The 16,381-nt window shown below is 40.7% G+C and overlaps 1 protein-coding gene across 1 annotated transcript in view; it reads left to right on the top strand.

Moving 5' to 3' along the window:
• The window catches only part of LOC128984922 (uncharacterized), a 69,598-nt gene extending 57,213 nt beyond the window's left edge, over positions 1–12,385 (top strand). The window contains exons 8-9 of the mRNA XM_054404295.1: positions 335–939; positions 12,267–12,385. Coding sequence (XP_054260270.1) covers positions 335–939; positions 12,267–12,308 — 647 coding nt within the window. The 3' untranslated portion in view covers positions 12,309–12,385. The remainder of the gene's footprint in view (positions 1–334; positions 940–12,266) is intronic.
• The last annotated feature ends 3,996 nt before the right edge of the window (positions 12,386–16,381 follow it).

The raw sequence follows: 16,381 nt of genomic DNA, 5'->3' as shown, positions 1-16,381 counted from the left end.
ACTACATAAGGCGACTCCGAGTATATTTTAACATTTTGCTTATTTAAAGAATCATTTGGAATAAACACGAAAGTTTACATGTTTCTGCTGGATCCCGTAAAGTGAGGGTTAGTGTATTCGAGAAAGTCTTCATACTATAGCATGTTGTGTTTTTGTAATAATTTTTATGAAGAAGGATATTTTCACTGTTATGCCAGGTAAAATATGATCACCAAATACCTGAACACTCTAATGATATTTATTCATAATATTCTTTGAATGCTGTTGTATTACAATTATAATTTGTACAGTAATATTATTTCCCTGTATTTACTGTATAATTTTCTGCTTTCAGATCGACTTCCACGTGAGACATATACTCTTGTCCCATCCCTGATTGAAGTCCCAGACCTTGAAAATTCCACAAAATTGGCAGAAGCTATTCAGGCTCCACTCCTTGTTCAAATGGCTGCAGATATCTTCCAGATACTGAATTTATTCAAATCTAATCTAGCAGCATCCTGTCCTCCGAGCACCATATGTGATGCCTTTACACCGACTCAACATCACATCACCACACAGAACATACTGAGCACTCCACATCTTGTCACCTACGTCCTGAACGTCTTGCAAATGAGTGCAGATGAATTTTATGGATATACAGTGTACCACAAAATTCCTGATGACTCTACATTCTACCAACATTTTGGATCTTTCAAAATTATCCATGATGAATGGGCTTTTGTCTCTGAAGAAGCAAATAAAACCAGTGCAAGTTTATGCCGAAGGGTTCCAAATGAAAATGTCTCTGGTCTCGATTGCAGTGACTGTGCCAACTATAATGAAATTTATCAAAACTATTTTGAGGAAGAAAGAAATCGTCAGACACTAGTGAATATGGTTGTGTTTCGATCGGAATCGTGGATAGCAGCGATTGTGTCTGTTTCAGCGGTAGGAGTGGTATGTTCCGTTGCGATTGGTATATTCATATTGATTCGAATTTGTAAGCGGGATATTTTGGAAGGAAATCCTACATTTTCATTTCTTTTGCTTGTTTCCATAATTTTTACTTATGGATCGATTCTTCCATTTGCTTTTACCGTAGTAGATGATCATCACTTTTACAAAGGGGTCTTTTGTGCTGCGAAGTTGTTTGGGACAAATCTTTCTTATGCTTTGACTTTCTCCATAATGTTGGCCAGAAGTCTAATGCTCGCATCTTGTGATCAGGATGGAGGTTTCATGAGTCATATCAATGGGTATCATCAGACTGTGTTATGTTTTTTCATTGCAGCTGTACAAATTGGTCTGAGTATTCAGTTTTGGGCTGTAAACTGGAGATTTTTACCTCAAGATCAGTGTTATACGATGACTGACGGTTACTTATTTATTCTGTCACTATGTTACGATATGTTTTTATTAGTGTTACTTGTCTTTGTATCTCCGTTCATTATCAGATCAAAGCGTAACTATCATGAAGGATCCTTTTTTGCAGTTAGCTCTGTATTGTGCATGTTGGTATGGTTTGGTTGGGTTGCAGGCTACATTCTTTTCCCCAGAGAGTACAATGACATGTTTGTTGTGTCCGGACTTTTTGGCACTGCCACTGTTCTTTTAGTAACTATATTTATCCCTCGCACATATTTAATGGTGACTGGTATTGTAAGGGACCACTTGGCAAGTGCTTTGCCGTCGTTGGCGTACCAGTCATCAAATAGTGTTGTAGATATAAATTATCGTTCCACACAAGCTCTCTACGATTCTGTGAATCCCATTGTTGTTTCCCGTGGCCAGAGCAACCCTAACTTCTATTCTGATCGGCCAAATACTCCATCTACTTCCAAAATGGAAACCATTCCTCGTATAAGAACCATATCTCCACTTCCAGATAATACTTATGAGAGATACGGATCCCCTCCTTCTCCTCTTAATGTTACTCGCTTTTGATATTAATTATCTCTGAATGGTAAAATCGATAGGATGCACATTTTTTTGTAAATATATGTGCAAAACATTTAGCTTATCAAGGACAATGGTTACAAATAAAACAACTTAGATAACATTTTTTCACCACACTATGATGTTTTTGGCTGTATTACATATGTTAATTGGTGGCTGAAAGATACGTTTTGCTGGCCATGCCAGCTGTCATCGTAATTTGGGGACCGAGCAGGTTTTTACAGGCCGGGGCCGCAAAATCAGCTGTCCGGTTACTTACATAAAACATGAATGCATTTTAAATACACAATCAAAATCCATAGCATGGCAAAAAAAATTGTGTTATTGTCACCGTTGCCTAGCAACTATTTATTTTTATTTTTGCTGATTCCTCAAATTATTTCTTCACATAACCTTAAAGTTGTAGTTGTGTTGACTATCAGTGTGCATTATTATTATAATGGTGAATAGTGGTAATAGGGTATAGTGTGGTGAAAAATAGCGTTCGTACCACGGACCGAAATGGTTTTGCAGCTCTCCATCGATTTAAGTTCTCGACTTCGTCTCGAACTTAAGAACTAACTCGAGACGGCAAAACCTCATTTTCGGCCCTAGGTACGAAATATACTATTTCAAGCATCATACAAACTGAAGGATGGTAAAGAAATAACAGGATGAAAACCACTTAATTTTATGAAATAGGAAAAAAGTAGCAATATACTTTAGCTGGATAAAATTTTTTAAATCCAAATTTAGCATAGCACTTTGAAATAGTGTCAATAGTTCTACTCTTTATCACAGGTTTATAAAAAGAAACCCCAATACAAGACCTTTATATAATGATTTTTCAATGTTTTAATTTAGTAATTAAATGAGATCTGGCCATTCTTTTTTTGGTTAGTTTGATATCTTACTAGAGTAGGTAAAATAAACATTACCATGTTCATCTTAACATATTTTTTATCAACAGTTGTCCAAATCCTTTTTCAGAAACCTTTTTCAAAATTTTACCATGAAAGTTCTACAATTTAGTTTTTGTTTTAATCCATTACAAAATCGTATTTTGCCTCTTAATCTGTACAGCACAAAAAGATAGTATAGATAAATATTTTTAAAGAGGATAGCGGCATCTTTTAACCTTGCATTTGCCCGTCCACATAGACCAACTACTCCTGGATTTATCACAGACTACTCACTAAAAAAAACCCCTCTACTCTGTTGGACACAGACCTGGAATTGTTTGTCACATTACTTCAAGTCAGGCCAACATGTGACCTAAGCCCTCAGGGCTCTCACCGTTTCTGGTATTTAGATACTTTATAAACTACGCCGCATCCTGGTCAAGGTCGAGCTTCATGGCACGGAGAAGTAATGTGTAGTGAACTACCCTGGATGTAATGTAACACAAAGGTCCAGTTTTCCTCACCCTCCGTCATCATCGGTATGACCGTGTCCACCGACAGCAGTCCTACTAACTGTTGAGCCTCCAGGCGGGGCCTTTCCCAACGCTGGCAGTGGAAAAAGGTTTGTTCCACGTCATCGGGAATGCCTGGGCAGTATATGCAATCGGGTGACATGGCTTTGCCCATCCAGAACAAGTACGACCGGAAAAAGCCGTGACCCGTCAGAAATTGGGTGAGATAGAAGTCCACCTCTCCGCACCGCCGATTAACCCAAGGTTTGACCTGCTGTATCAGTTGCCTGGTCCAGCGTCCCCGTGTCTCCTGTTCCCAGCTCTCCTGCCACAGCTGGTAGGTTCGGGTGTGTTCCTCTGTTCGTGCCTGGTCCTCAAAGCGGCACCGATAAATTGCCTTTCTCTCCGCCGCCAAAAGATTGACGGGTATACTCCAGCAACCACCAGGACGGCGGGTTCGGACACTGTTCGGTAGGCGGATGCAACTCTTAGTGCTGCCTGGCGCTGCACTCGGGCGAGCCGCATCCTGTATACCTCCTTGTTGAGAGCGTCTGCCCACCCCTCCACACCGTACAAGAGAACGGACTGGACAGAAGACATTAACAGACTTCTACGGCTAGACTGAGGCCCTCCGACATTGGCCATCAACCGGCTAAGAGAGGAAACCACCCTAGCGGTACTGTGTGCCGTACGGAAAATCTGATCCCGCCAGCTAAAATTTCTGTCCACCATAACCCCAAGGTAGTTGGCAGAGCGAACGGTCTGGACTTTGACGGCCCCTACCCTCAACGGGGATGGTGTGAATCCGTTATTTTGTTAATATAATGATCTCAGTTTTGCTCAAAGTGAGCGAGAAACCGTGGTCTGCCATCCATGCGTTTATGGTACGCATAACTCGGTTCAGCTTTAGCTGAGCCAGCTCGACGCTACGTGCAGCTATCAAAACTGCAACGTTGTCTTCGTACCCAACCAAAACCGTTTCCTCAGGCATTTCAGACCTCAGAAGGCTCTCATACGCGACATTCCAGAGGTCTGGACCGAGTATGGAACCTTGGGCAGCACCGGAAGTGACACTCATCGTCCGTGGGCCTCGTGTAGTGTCATACATGAGGAGGCAAAACCGGAGATAATCCTCTATGATACGCATGAGGTATGCCGGAACGTGGAAGGTGTTCTCTAGAGCATCCAGCATATCGCACCACCTCGCTGAATTAAATGCGTTTCGCACATCGAGTGTCACGAGCAGCACAACCTTACGAGAGTAGTGGTTAAAATCCTCAGCTCTCATCACGGCTTGCTTCACCTCCTCAACAGCGTCAAAAGTATATCGCCCCAACCTGAATCCATACTGTCGAGGGGACAGGTCCCCCGCAGCGACCATGGCTGAATTCAGCCGGGAATGGATCATCTTCTCGAGGACTTTGCCAGCCGTATCCAACATACACAGAGGTCTGTAGAAGGATGGCAGGTCTAGGTCTCCCTTCCCCTTCCCAACAAGCACAAGCCTAGCTGTTTTCCTCCAGCATGAGGGGAAGACTCCTTCGGCTAGGCAGGCGTTGTACGTGCGCAAAAGGATCAAGGGGTTAGTTGTCAAAAACCTTCTTGAGGACTTCGCCGGGTACCCCATTAGGTCCAGGAGCCTTATTGTTCTTCAGGGATAGGACGGTCGCCTCCAGCTCTTCAGGGCTGAAAAGTGGCACGTCGTACTTCCTTCCGAAATCCCGCAGGGGGCGCAATGTGTGAGCCGGGAAAAGGGACTTGACTATCCTCTCCATAGTGACCCTGTCCATGACGGAAGGTGGAGAGTGGGTGCCAAGTTTCTTGTCTTCAATTTTGTAACCCAGGCCCCACGGGTTGTAATCGACATCGTCCCTTAATATCTCCCAGCAACTGCGTTTACTCCGATTGGTGGCTCGATGAAGAGACCTCCTAGCTACCTTATAAGCATCCGACTTACGACGTCTGTCTAGGTGTTCTCTAGTCCTGGTAGCAAGTCTTCTGGCTCTCAATGCTGCTCGACGCAATTCCGCAATCTCGGCAGTCCACCAGTGCACAGGTCGCTTATTGCACCGGTATCTCCTGCGAGGCATAGACTCATCACAGGCAGAGACAATCAGTCCCATCGTGTCTGCGTGAGCCACGCCAGTTGCGGGATAAACCACCGGCGTTCTTCGTAGGATGGCTCCGTTGAATTTTGCAAGGTCCAGTTTTTCAATGTTCCATCGAACGGGTACTTGACGAAACGCGGCTACTTGTCTCTGATGACCATCCAGAACGTCAAAAATTATGTACTGGTGGTCACTGGCCGTGTAATCCTCCAGGACTCTCCAGGCTCTGATCCTTGGCAAAAGGGACTCAGATGCAAGGGTAATATCTGGGATCATCCCCTGCATCCTTGGGCGGTGGAAAGTTGGCGTGTTGCCCTCGTTGACGACAACAAGTCCGGCTCTGGCAGCAAAGTCCAGAATATACTTGCCACGGGAGTTGGTGAGGGTCATTCCCCACTCCGATAGCCCTAGCATTAAAGTCCCCACCCACGACGACGTGTCCAGTGGTATCGCGCACGCTCTGTTCCAAGCGGTCTATCCTTTCACAAAAGTCACGGATGGCCTCGTTGGGAGTAAGGTAGACACTGAAATAAGTGACATCCCTTCACCGAACCCAAACTAAACCTCGGCCATTCGCGTGACCTCGCACTTGTAGTTAAGCTGCATTACGAGCCCAGAATGCAGCAGTATCAAGACTATCAGGGAACCAAAAAGATGGATCCCTATCTCGATACTAGTACTGTTCGCTGACTAAGAGCGCGTCGACATCGTGTTTGAGGGCAAACTGACAGATAAGAAGTGCGTCAGCCGTCCTGGATCGCCAAAGATTGCACTGAAGGATTCTTATCTTCGTGGGAGTGATTTCGCTTGCTGTAGTGCAGTTTTAAATACACTACACTGCCCACACCTAACTGGTGTGTGCGTCTACCATTTCGGCGACCGCCATCGGCTGCTGACTCCTATTGGGTTTAGTGAGCCACACCCTTAGGACGGCCGTTTGCCCGGCATGCTCGGTTACCGCTTTCTTCAGGGCCTCAACAACATCGCTCTCCGTCGACATACAATCAATGTTTCGAACCTCGATTGATGTTTTAGGCTCAAGAGCATGGATGGTGCCCTGGCCTTCAACAGCTGCCCTCAGTTCGGCAGTAAAAGCAGCCTTGTCTTTCGACCTACCCAGTTCAAGGAGAACGTCCCCGTCCCGGGTTTGTCTAATCGACCGTACAACCGTATCGGTCTGCTCTGGCTTAGCTTTTGCCTTAATTACACCAAGGATTTCGGCAAAAGATATCCCCCCTGAGGGTTTGACCAGGATTGCCTCCGTCCTGAGCTTTTTTGGCCGCGACTTTTTCCGAGCAGTTTGGGCCATGCTGGTTGGCTGTGCCTTCACTGCCTCATTCTTCATAGAGGCGACCTCCGCCCGACTCAATTGCCTTTTCTCCTTTTTGGAAAGGCGTTTTTCCCCCACAGTCCCAGGTGTCTCCACAACTGACCCCTTTCGGGAACTTCCCTGAAGGGGGGTCTTGGGTTGCTGTGGCTGTCGGCGCTTCGCTTTAGCTGCAGCTATGTCTGAAAAGGATCTGGGCACAGCAGACGAGAGGTCCGTCTGAGTCTCCTTGGCCTTTACCGTGGTCTTTTTGGTCTGGACGCCTTCTTCTCTTTTTGGAGGACTCTCCAATGTGGAAGGCCTTTGACGTATCTTAGAAGGCGGCGGTTTTTCATCGGGCAGGGACACCACCTTTTCGGCAATCTTTTCCATGGCCGCCTTGCTCACCAGACGGCAGGCAAAGACAAAGACAATCAGCAAAGAGGATGCAGTATCAGTTTGTTGTTTATCTTCTAATTTGGCCATTCCATTTTTGACTACTTGATTTACGGCTTTCTGGGTCCGGAAGGTGTCCAGCATAGCCTTGATCGTCACCTCCATATCACGGACTCGGGTTTCAATGTTACTATCTGCGTCAAGATATTCTTGACGCAGAAGCACCTTCTCAGAGACTTCCGACCGCGACGTCGCTGTGAAGGTTTCCTTCGGCATCCCTACAGCAGAACTGATCGGCAGCATAGTTCCCGGCAATGCCTGTTCGACGTCTACATCGCTAACATTTTCTGAACCGTTCCCAGCCCCACTTGCCGAAGGAGGCCCTAAAGGGGGTAACGTAGAGCACTTGAAAGGTGCAGGTGGCGGAGATATCTTCACGTTTTTCGGTGGTGGCGACGTCTTAAGATTGGAGCTTCGGACAAAAGGGTTCTGCTCCACTTCAAATTATTTACTTGCTCATTTGAGCTCCTCTTCAATTATGTGTTTGGGGTATTTTTATTAAAACTCATCGTGTTTTCTCCAGCGCATCGTGCAGCAAGGAGCGGCCCAGAATCAGTCAGCCGGCACAGTACGAGGGTGAACCATCGATGTATATGGGTGAACTAACTGTACTGATAAAATGTTTACGGCAGTGACCAGGATCCAAACCCACGACATCGCTGCCTTGGGCCAAAAGTCCGTGACGCTACTGACCATCGATATAATTATAAACATCCAGTGTTTATATATCTATGCTACCGACTGAGCCACTCGCTCGCCAATTGTTGTGTGTTGTTGGATTATTTGGGGTTAATGCTTTGGTGAGCATTTACAGAATTTCAAACAAACTATGTATGCTCGTTGCATTACAGTACCTAAGACTAAGATATTACAGTATCCTTCTAATACCATATCCTTCATATTAAAGATTACAGTACCTTCTAAGAGATTTTTTACTATAAAAATACAAAACTAAATAATAAAAATCAGCTAATGTATTTAGGTGCATATCAATGTCATGTGAATAAATTAAGTGTATATAACAATAATGGTCCATCCATCTTACTTTATAGTTCAGTTATAAACTTGATAGTTTAATAATACACATGAAAACTATGAGGTATTAGCTTTTGAAAGATAACACAATACCATTTATGTCTAACTCAAAAATGGCTAAAATATTTATAAGTAAACGCCGTCCTGTATTATCAATAACTAAGCTAATAAATAAGCTAATAAACTCTAAACCTCATTACAATCTTCTGGTGTATTTGTTGGCAACACAAAATGTTATTTAAACCATCTAAAACTTACTCTCCAAATCGAAAAATTTCAATAAAGTGTAATAAATAAAAACTTTATCATATAGCAAAATATTACAACCAGTGCTTGAGCTATGACTAACAATATAGTAATGAAACATTAGTATAGTACCTTAAGTGGCCTCCGGATAATACCAAAGTACCTAAAAGAATTAGAAGTCATAAATTTTATATTATTTATCTTAATTAGGTTAGTATTTTAATGTGCTTTTATTTCTAGTCATTTTTGTTAAACCCAATTGAATGTAATTTATGTATAAAATATATTTTGTACTTAAACTTATTTTATTTCAATAATTTGTGCCTGATTCATGTAAGTTATTCATGTAAATTGTATACACTATTACAAAACTGTCACTAATAGGTTAAATGATTATTTATTGCAAATCAAATAGATACAAGGGAGAATTTACGAATTGTGACCAAACAGGTGAAAAGATTTTTGGTTTTTCCTACGAATTAGTGAAAATATGTTGATGGCAGAAAACGCAATACTATTAACATACATAATTATGTATTAAGGGTGGTTCCAAGGGGGGGGGTATAGTGTCTAAAACCACCCCCATTCCCCATCCGACCCTGGACATATAAATGTAAACATACATTTTGTCATAAAAACGTAACGGAGATTTTTGATCGGAGTTCACTAAATTTCTATCAAAGTCGTTCGGGCCATTTTCAAGAAAATTAAATTTTTCCGTAATTTTATGGGGTTTTATAAGGAAACCACCATTAAAAAATCAAAATTAAAAAAATAAAAATACTTCTTTAGATGCCATGGATAGGCTACATACCAAATTTCATCAAAATCGGACTTTTGTTGTAGTCTGTAGCTCTGTACACATCCCCACATACAACCATCACACAAACACACACACACACACACACACACACACACACAGACACAGACATCACTTCGAAAACCACTTTTTTGGGTCCAGGGGGACCCAAAACGAATATATCCACTCAAAACTCAAACTCGAAAATTTTGACGAAAACAATACTTTCTCCATATCTAAATATATAAAAGGCAAAGCCCTCACTGACTGACTCACTCACTCACTCACTCACTCATCACTAATTCTCCCACTTCCCATTTACCTAGGAGGCTGAAATTCGGTACACTGATTCTTTGGGCATTAAATAGAAAAAATAAGTAGTTTTTATTCTGATCGGGCTTTCGGGCTCCGCCCCAGTGGCTCTGGATTTTCCCATGTTAACCTTATGATTTTTCATATTTAAAAAGAATTTCTTAACAGCTGTTTCATTTAAACAAGTTGGTTCTGTTCTATGATGTTCAATAGCATTAAAGTTAAAAGGATTACCAACAGGGTGCAGCACTGTTATTTTTTAAATTTATGACTACAGCCAATTTGCAACCAAAAGGTGAGTGAGCGACTGAGCGTAGCGAACGAACTTCAACCTGGAAGCGAGTTAGCATAGCGAACGAGCTAACCTGAAGGCAAGTGAGCGGAGCGAACGAGCTCCAACCTTAGGTGAGTGAGCGTAGCGAACGAACTTCAACCAGGACGTCATTGAGCCATGCGAACGAGCTCACTTGTGAAGTTAAACGGGGCAAAGCCCGCGGGTACAGCTAGTACTATGATATAGGGGGAGAGAGTAAAAAAACGTTTTATTTTATATATGCTATAGTGTATAATAAATGTGAAACAAATAGATGTTAAAATTGGGCTTAAGCGGAACTTTACCATTGAGCATAAAACTTAATCTAAATGTGTAGTAGGTTTTTTAAGGGTTTGATCCATACTAAATTTTATAGGGTGTGTATATATGTTGTAGTGTATAATGCGTAAGCGGAACTTTACCATTGAGCATAAATGGTAAATACTGTTAAATGTTGGATGTTATGTGTTTTGAGGTGTGTAAAAAATGTGTTCTTGGTATAGTGGGAGTTTTAGAGGTTTATGGGTTCAATTCTTACTAAATGTTAGGTTGGGGTGATATGGTATGGTATATGAATTCTGGAGGATCAAGGGTTTGATCCCTACCAATCACTAAACATGGGTGGTAGGGGAGGCTGTGGGGAGGTTCAAGGAATTGATACTTAGCCGATCACGTGACTTTGTATATGTAACATAACCTCAAGCCAAACAAGTCTATCACTAAGTGTTGACGGTATTTAATATATTTTGTATAAATGTTTTACTCTAAGTTGTCGTAGTTTACAAATTCTCTACTAGGTAGCAGTGTCTTATTAACTACTGACTATGTGATCTCTTGTATTGTAAGGGTTATTTTTCCCTTACAGTTTATTTGGTTAGAAGTATCATTATTTTGTGAAGGAATACACGTTTTATTTTGTAATTTGTAAGGCCATAAACCCAACTGTTTGGTTAGAAATATAATTATTAAAATTATTCTGGTACGTAGCTATAAACAATGGAAGTGTAGTTGAATAGTCTGAATGACAATAGTGTCAGGATTAGAGAGGGAGAGAGAGATATAGTTGGAAGTAAACATCAGCGGCCGAGCTTATCAGCTGTTAGGGCAAAGGTCAAGCGGCAACACAACTGGACTGCCGAGCTTATCTCCCCTACCTCACCCCTACACCCCTGCCACTGGAAGGTCCTGTATAAGCAGGTGCATTTGGGGCACTAGTCAGTTGGATTTGATGTTGGACGTCAGACAGCTCACAAGGTATGTTCCGTCGTGGTAGAATATACCGCGACTATAGCCATAAGCGTGACTTAATAGGTCGTGCTTATAGTAAGTCAGTCTTAGGCCCGAGGTGGATAGTGTCAGTAAGTATAAGCTAACCCCATATTAGTATAGTTAGTTCTACCCAAGCGTTATAACTTGGGCAGAACACTCGACGGGTCGGCTTAGAAGGTAGGTATTGTACCGTGAGGGAATATCTCGCGGCGAAGCTCGGCTGCTTGGAGGGGACATACCCTATCCCCAGCAACGAGCAGGTAGGTATTGTACCGTGAGGGAATACCTCGCGGCGGAGTTAGCTGATTGGAGGGGTTATACCCTGCCTCAGTGAATTGTGTTAGAGCGGATTTGGACTACGGGACGAGGTAAGTGCCAGCTCGTGACCGAATAAGTCGCGACACACAAGGTAGGGTAACGGATAGTTACCTTAACCTACAAATAGGTCGGTAGGGTGATGGTTGACATTAGTTACCGCGAAAATTCGACAGTAAAGACCATTTGGTCAAAGTCCAAATTCGATATCTCGAGGTGGGCGATGATGAGTCCATTGTAGGTGTACTTGGTTGCCGCGGACTGAGCTTAAACCTCGAGATATATAGGGAAATCGAGATTTAGGCTAACTTTAGACCCCTGGATAGTTAGACACCCATACCCTGAACTATCTGTGGAATTCGTCGAAATCAAAATTTATCGTTAAGGGTAAAAATCCCTCGCAGTATATGTAACCTCAAACTAAACAAGTCTATTAATTTATTACTGGAGTGCTAGTGTCGACGGTATGGCAACAAGTTTATAGTAATGATTAACTTGAGACTAATGGATTATACCAATGTATTACTTGTACTGCTTAAATCTCTTTAGTTTAAAAATTTTCCACCAGGTTGCAGCACCAGATCTTTTTAGTTGTCATAGTTTACAAACTCTCTACTAGGTAGCAACACTAGTGCTGCCAATTACTGTTAGCTCAGAGGTTCACGGGTTTGATACTCATCTGATCACGTGATCTTGTATATGCATCCTATAACCTCTGTTTTCCCGCCAAGTTGTTACTTTGTTGTCATTTGATATTACCTTACTTGTGTATGTAGGAGGTGTCATCGGCTTTCCTGCCAACTGTTACCGCCAATTGACCTAACCTCACTTTTTGTCAAGTTTGCTAAACAGCTGTGGACGGCCGCCATCTTGGTTCTCGATCCCCGCGACGCCGACAGAATATACAGATGTCCATTCTGTAGAGAATACAATAGAGAGAGAATAAATTTATAGCCTATGTAAGACAATTTGTTTTTATTTATCCTAAAATGCCAGACATAAGTTTACAACACTAGTTATTATAAAGTTAAAGTAATTTTTAGTAAATACGACTTACCTCAATCATTTGTAGTAAGAATCTTGTGTGGATGGAGGAATGAATCATAACGATATCATTATCAAAGATAACGATATCAATATTGACGCTCTATCAGCAATTGACCTCCGCTAATCGCTATTGGACACACTAACGTTGTGTTGAGACTTTATAGACTGAGATTATTATTTTACCGATGTATAAACACTGTACCTAAAACTGAGTTTAATAATTAAATATAAATGACTACATATACAATACGTAAAGTGAGGTTATGGCGGGAAAGCAGATAACAACGTACACAAGTGAGGTTATGGCAGGAAACGGTCTTGGCGGAAATACAACTGGCAGAAGGTTATGTTAATTGGCGGGATACATACTAGGTGATTTACATCATCAGATGAGGTTGTTATTTACCACTATAAACACTGTACCTATAACTGACGTCGTAGCCCAGTTGATAAGGCTTCGGACCATCACCCAGGAGGCCGGGGTTCAATACCAGTCACACTTTTTATCCGTAGTTTAATGATTAATTTAATAAACAAAGGTACTTACCATGATCTAATAACTAATTTAATAAACGAAGGTACCTACGTATACAAATGAGGTTACTTCACATGGTTTTCACCCCCTAACAACCTACGATACTACCCCTAACAGCTAAGATACTACCCCTAACAGCTAGGAATAATTAATTTATCGTATCTAGGGGTGGTTTTGGCCCGATCCGGGCGACGTCTACTATAGTAAGCTTTCATTACGTTTGCGTAGAAGGTAATTAAGATGTGTTTTTGAGAAAAGTTAGTAGTTAAGTGTGAAATAAATTTATTTGTTAAAGTATATGCATCAACAACCAAACTACGCCAGTTTACGTAATATCCATAAGAATAACATATACATTTTTAATTTGAACTTGTTGTAATATTCTCCGTGACTAATACCATACAAAAACACTTCATTATACTCATTTAATTGTCTTTGTAAACTCAGAATTTATTTATTTAAGATAATTGTTTTAAGTTGTTGTTAGAGCTAGTTAATGTTAGTTTTCTATAGAAAGGTAGAGTTTAAGTGGAAAAAACAATGATAGCAGATCTTGACAAGAAATAAGGAAAACCAAAGTGTAATATGGATAAGGACTGACCAAGGGACACAGTACATTGTTATCAAGAACAGGGTTTTCTCAATGAACTGCAAACAAGCCAAATTTTTCTGGCTTTTGTAGCAAGTTGTTTATAAAAATTGTTGTAAGATTGTATGATTTTTCAAGAAATGAAATAAATCCCTTAAACTGGTGACAAGTTGAAGGGGAGATGCAACTAGCCGTAGGTACAAGTAGTCGTAGGTACAAGTAGTCGTAGGTACAACTAGTCACTAGTCGTAGGTACAAATAGACGCAGACGTATGAGGTACAAGTAGGCGGTGGCGTACCCGACCAGTTGTCCCTGCAGATTTTTAAGAGGTACAACTAGACGTAGAGACAACTAGACGTAGGTACAACTAGACGTCCGCACCATCGTCAAGTTGTACCTACAGCTTTGGACGAGGTACAACTAGACGCCTGTCACCAAAATGCAGCAAGTACAACTAGACGCCGGTACAAGTAGACATCGACCCAAAAATGTGATTTGAATTTCTTCCATTTGTTTTAATTTTCTGTTTGTTGCGTTGTTATTTCGTCACCATGCTGGCAACCCATAAGGTCCATGTAATTTTTTAAAATTTTAAGTTAATTTTTGTGCAAATTTTTGAGTTTATTTTAATTTATGAAATGGTTCTGCACGTCTACTCTACAGGAAAATATCTTCCCAACAGTATGCGTTGATTTTCTCTGCGATGAACACGAGATGAGAAAAAAAGTTTTAAAGATAATGCTATACATAATTCTTGCTAATTAATATATAGATAGGGCGAACGTTTTATTGGTCATAAAAAGTAATTGTCACTGGAATCATCAACGGATGTACATAGCCTGTTAACTGATGCATTGCAAAATGACATATCAATTGGTTTAAAAACAATACATTGTAATAAATTGTCAATCACATAATTTTTATTTTTTTACCATATAAAATTGTATATATTTTTTGGACAGAGACTAATTATTGAAAGAAAATAGTTAGAACTTGAATTTACCATAGTACTAATCTAACCAACTTTATCATTTTAAATACTTTTTTAATTAAATCGGTAACTTATTCCAATTAATAGAGTTCAAACCTTAAACACTATGTACGATACTGATTGTGGTTAAACATTCAACTGAAATAAGGCTTTAGGCTATTTTTAAAGGAAAATAATATAAACTTAATAATCTAAGTCAAATTACCGGCCTATCTTGATAAATACCATAACAACACAGAAATTAGGCAAATGAACTTGAGCGCCTTCACGGGAGTCGCGATGACTGTTGACGCATCCCGCATGACAGAAAACAAAGTTTACAGTAATGGTAGTGTAGCAAGGCTATCTTTGGTGCGATACCAGGGGCTCCCGACGACGCAGACTCCCGACGACACAGACTTCCGAAATGTGACGTCACGGCCGACCACCCCTCTCTCTATCTAAATGGAGTGGGAGAGAGTCGTTGCGGCAACTCCCCCCGATCCAGCCGATGGCTTGTCCTCCACACGAAAACCCCTACAACACTATGACGTCACGGCCGTCTATCCCTCTCTCCGGGTAAAGTGGGGAAATGTGAGTTTTCGTCTGCGATTTTGATGTTGTTGATTTCCACTAAATTAACGATATAATTGTTTTAAATCAGATTTGTAAAGCATGGCATAGACATATTTTTTTTTATATTGTTCATTCCCACTAAATTAGCAATATATTTTAATCAGATTTGAACATAATTTTTAACGCAATTTGGACATTATTGGGAAAGTGTTGAGGTTTGTGAGTTAGTATGACATCCACATAAATCACTGAACTGATTAAAGTGAATGTTGGCTTTTGAATGTAATTATTGTATATTGTATTCATGAAAGCAATAAGAAGACAATGTGCTGAATTTACTCTGACTTTTAATGTAAACCTGTAGAAGTTTCAACAGCACATTGGGATATACAACGTCACACAGCTGATTTAAACACATAATTTAATTCAGAATAATTGTTTCGTTTGTTTAAACCATCGATCTCTATTACTTAGAGATCGATGGTTTAAACTAATTGGTGGGTTTATTAATTAGAACGAGAGGTCGTCCAGTGGTCGAAACTCGACCAAAAATATGTAATGTACTCACTTCTCTATTTTCACCCCCACACTGTAAATAAAACATGTGATTGGAGTTTCTTCCATTTGTTTTGATTTCTTGTTTAAATTTCGTTGTTATTTCGTCACCAGCATGGCAACGCATAAGATCCATGTTAATTTTTTCAAATCTTTAAACTCATTTTTTGTGCTTATCTTTGAGCCTATTTAAATTTATAAATGGATTCTGCACACCTACACGAAAATAGCTTTCTAACGGTTTGCGTAGATTTTCCCTACGATGCACACGAGCTGAGAAAAAATGTTTTAAAGAAACATGCTTGCCTATTAATATATAGACTATTTAAATTTATAAATGGATTCTGCACACCTACACGAAAATAGCTTTCTAACGGTTTGCGTAGATTTTCCCTACGATGCACACGAGCTGAGAAAAAAGGTTTTAAAGAAACATGCTTGCCTATTAATATATAGATAGATACTGTGTTATTTACTGTAGGACATGGGGATTCTATAATGGTAGGTAAAACAGAGCAATGCTGTATTATTCCAGAGTATTTATGTTTAATAAATTATTATTACGCCACACTACAATGTTTTAACGAACTTCCCACGCAAGGATTTAGGCCTAGTCCA

The sequence above is a fragment of the Macrosteles quadrilineatus genome, unplaced genomic scaffold (genome assembly GCF_028750875.1).
Source record: "Macrosteles quadrilineatus isolate MER2022 unplaced genomic scaffold, UCM_ALF_1.0 Scaffold_1__1_contigs__length_201487025, whole genome shotgun sequence".
In the NCBI taxonomy this organism is placed as follows: Eukaryota; Metazoa; Arthropoda; class Insecta; order Hemiptera; family Cicadellidae; genus Macrosteles; species Macrosteles quadrilineatus.
The sequence above is the reverse complement of the archived record's forward strand: the minus strand, read 5'-3'. Positions and strand labels throughout refer to the sequence as shown.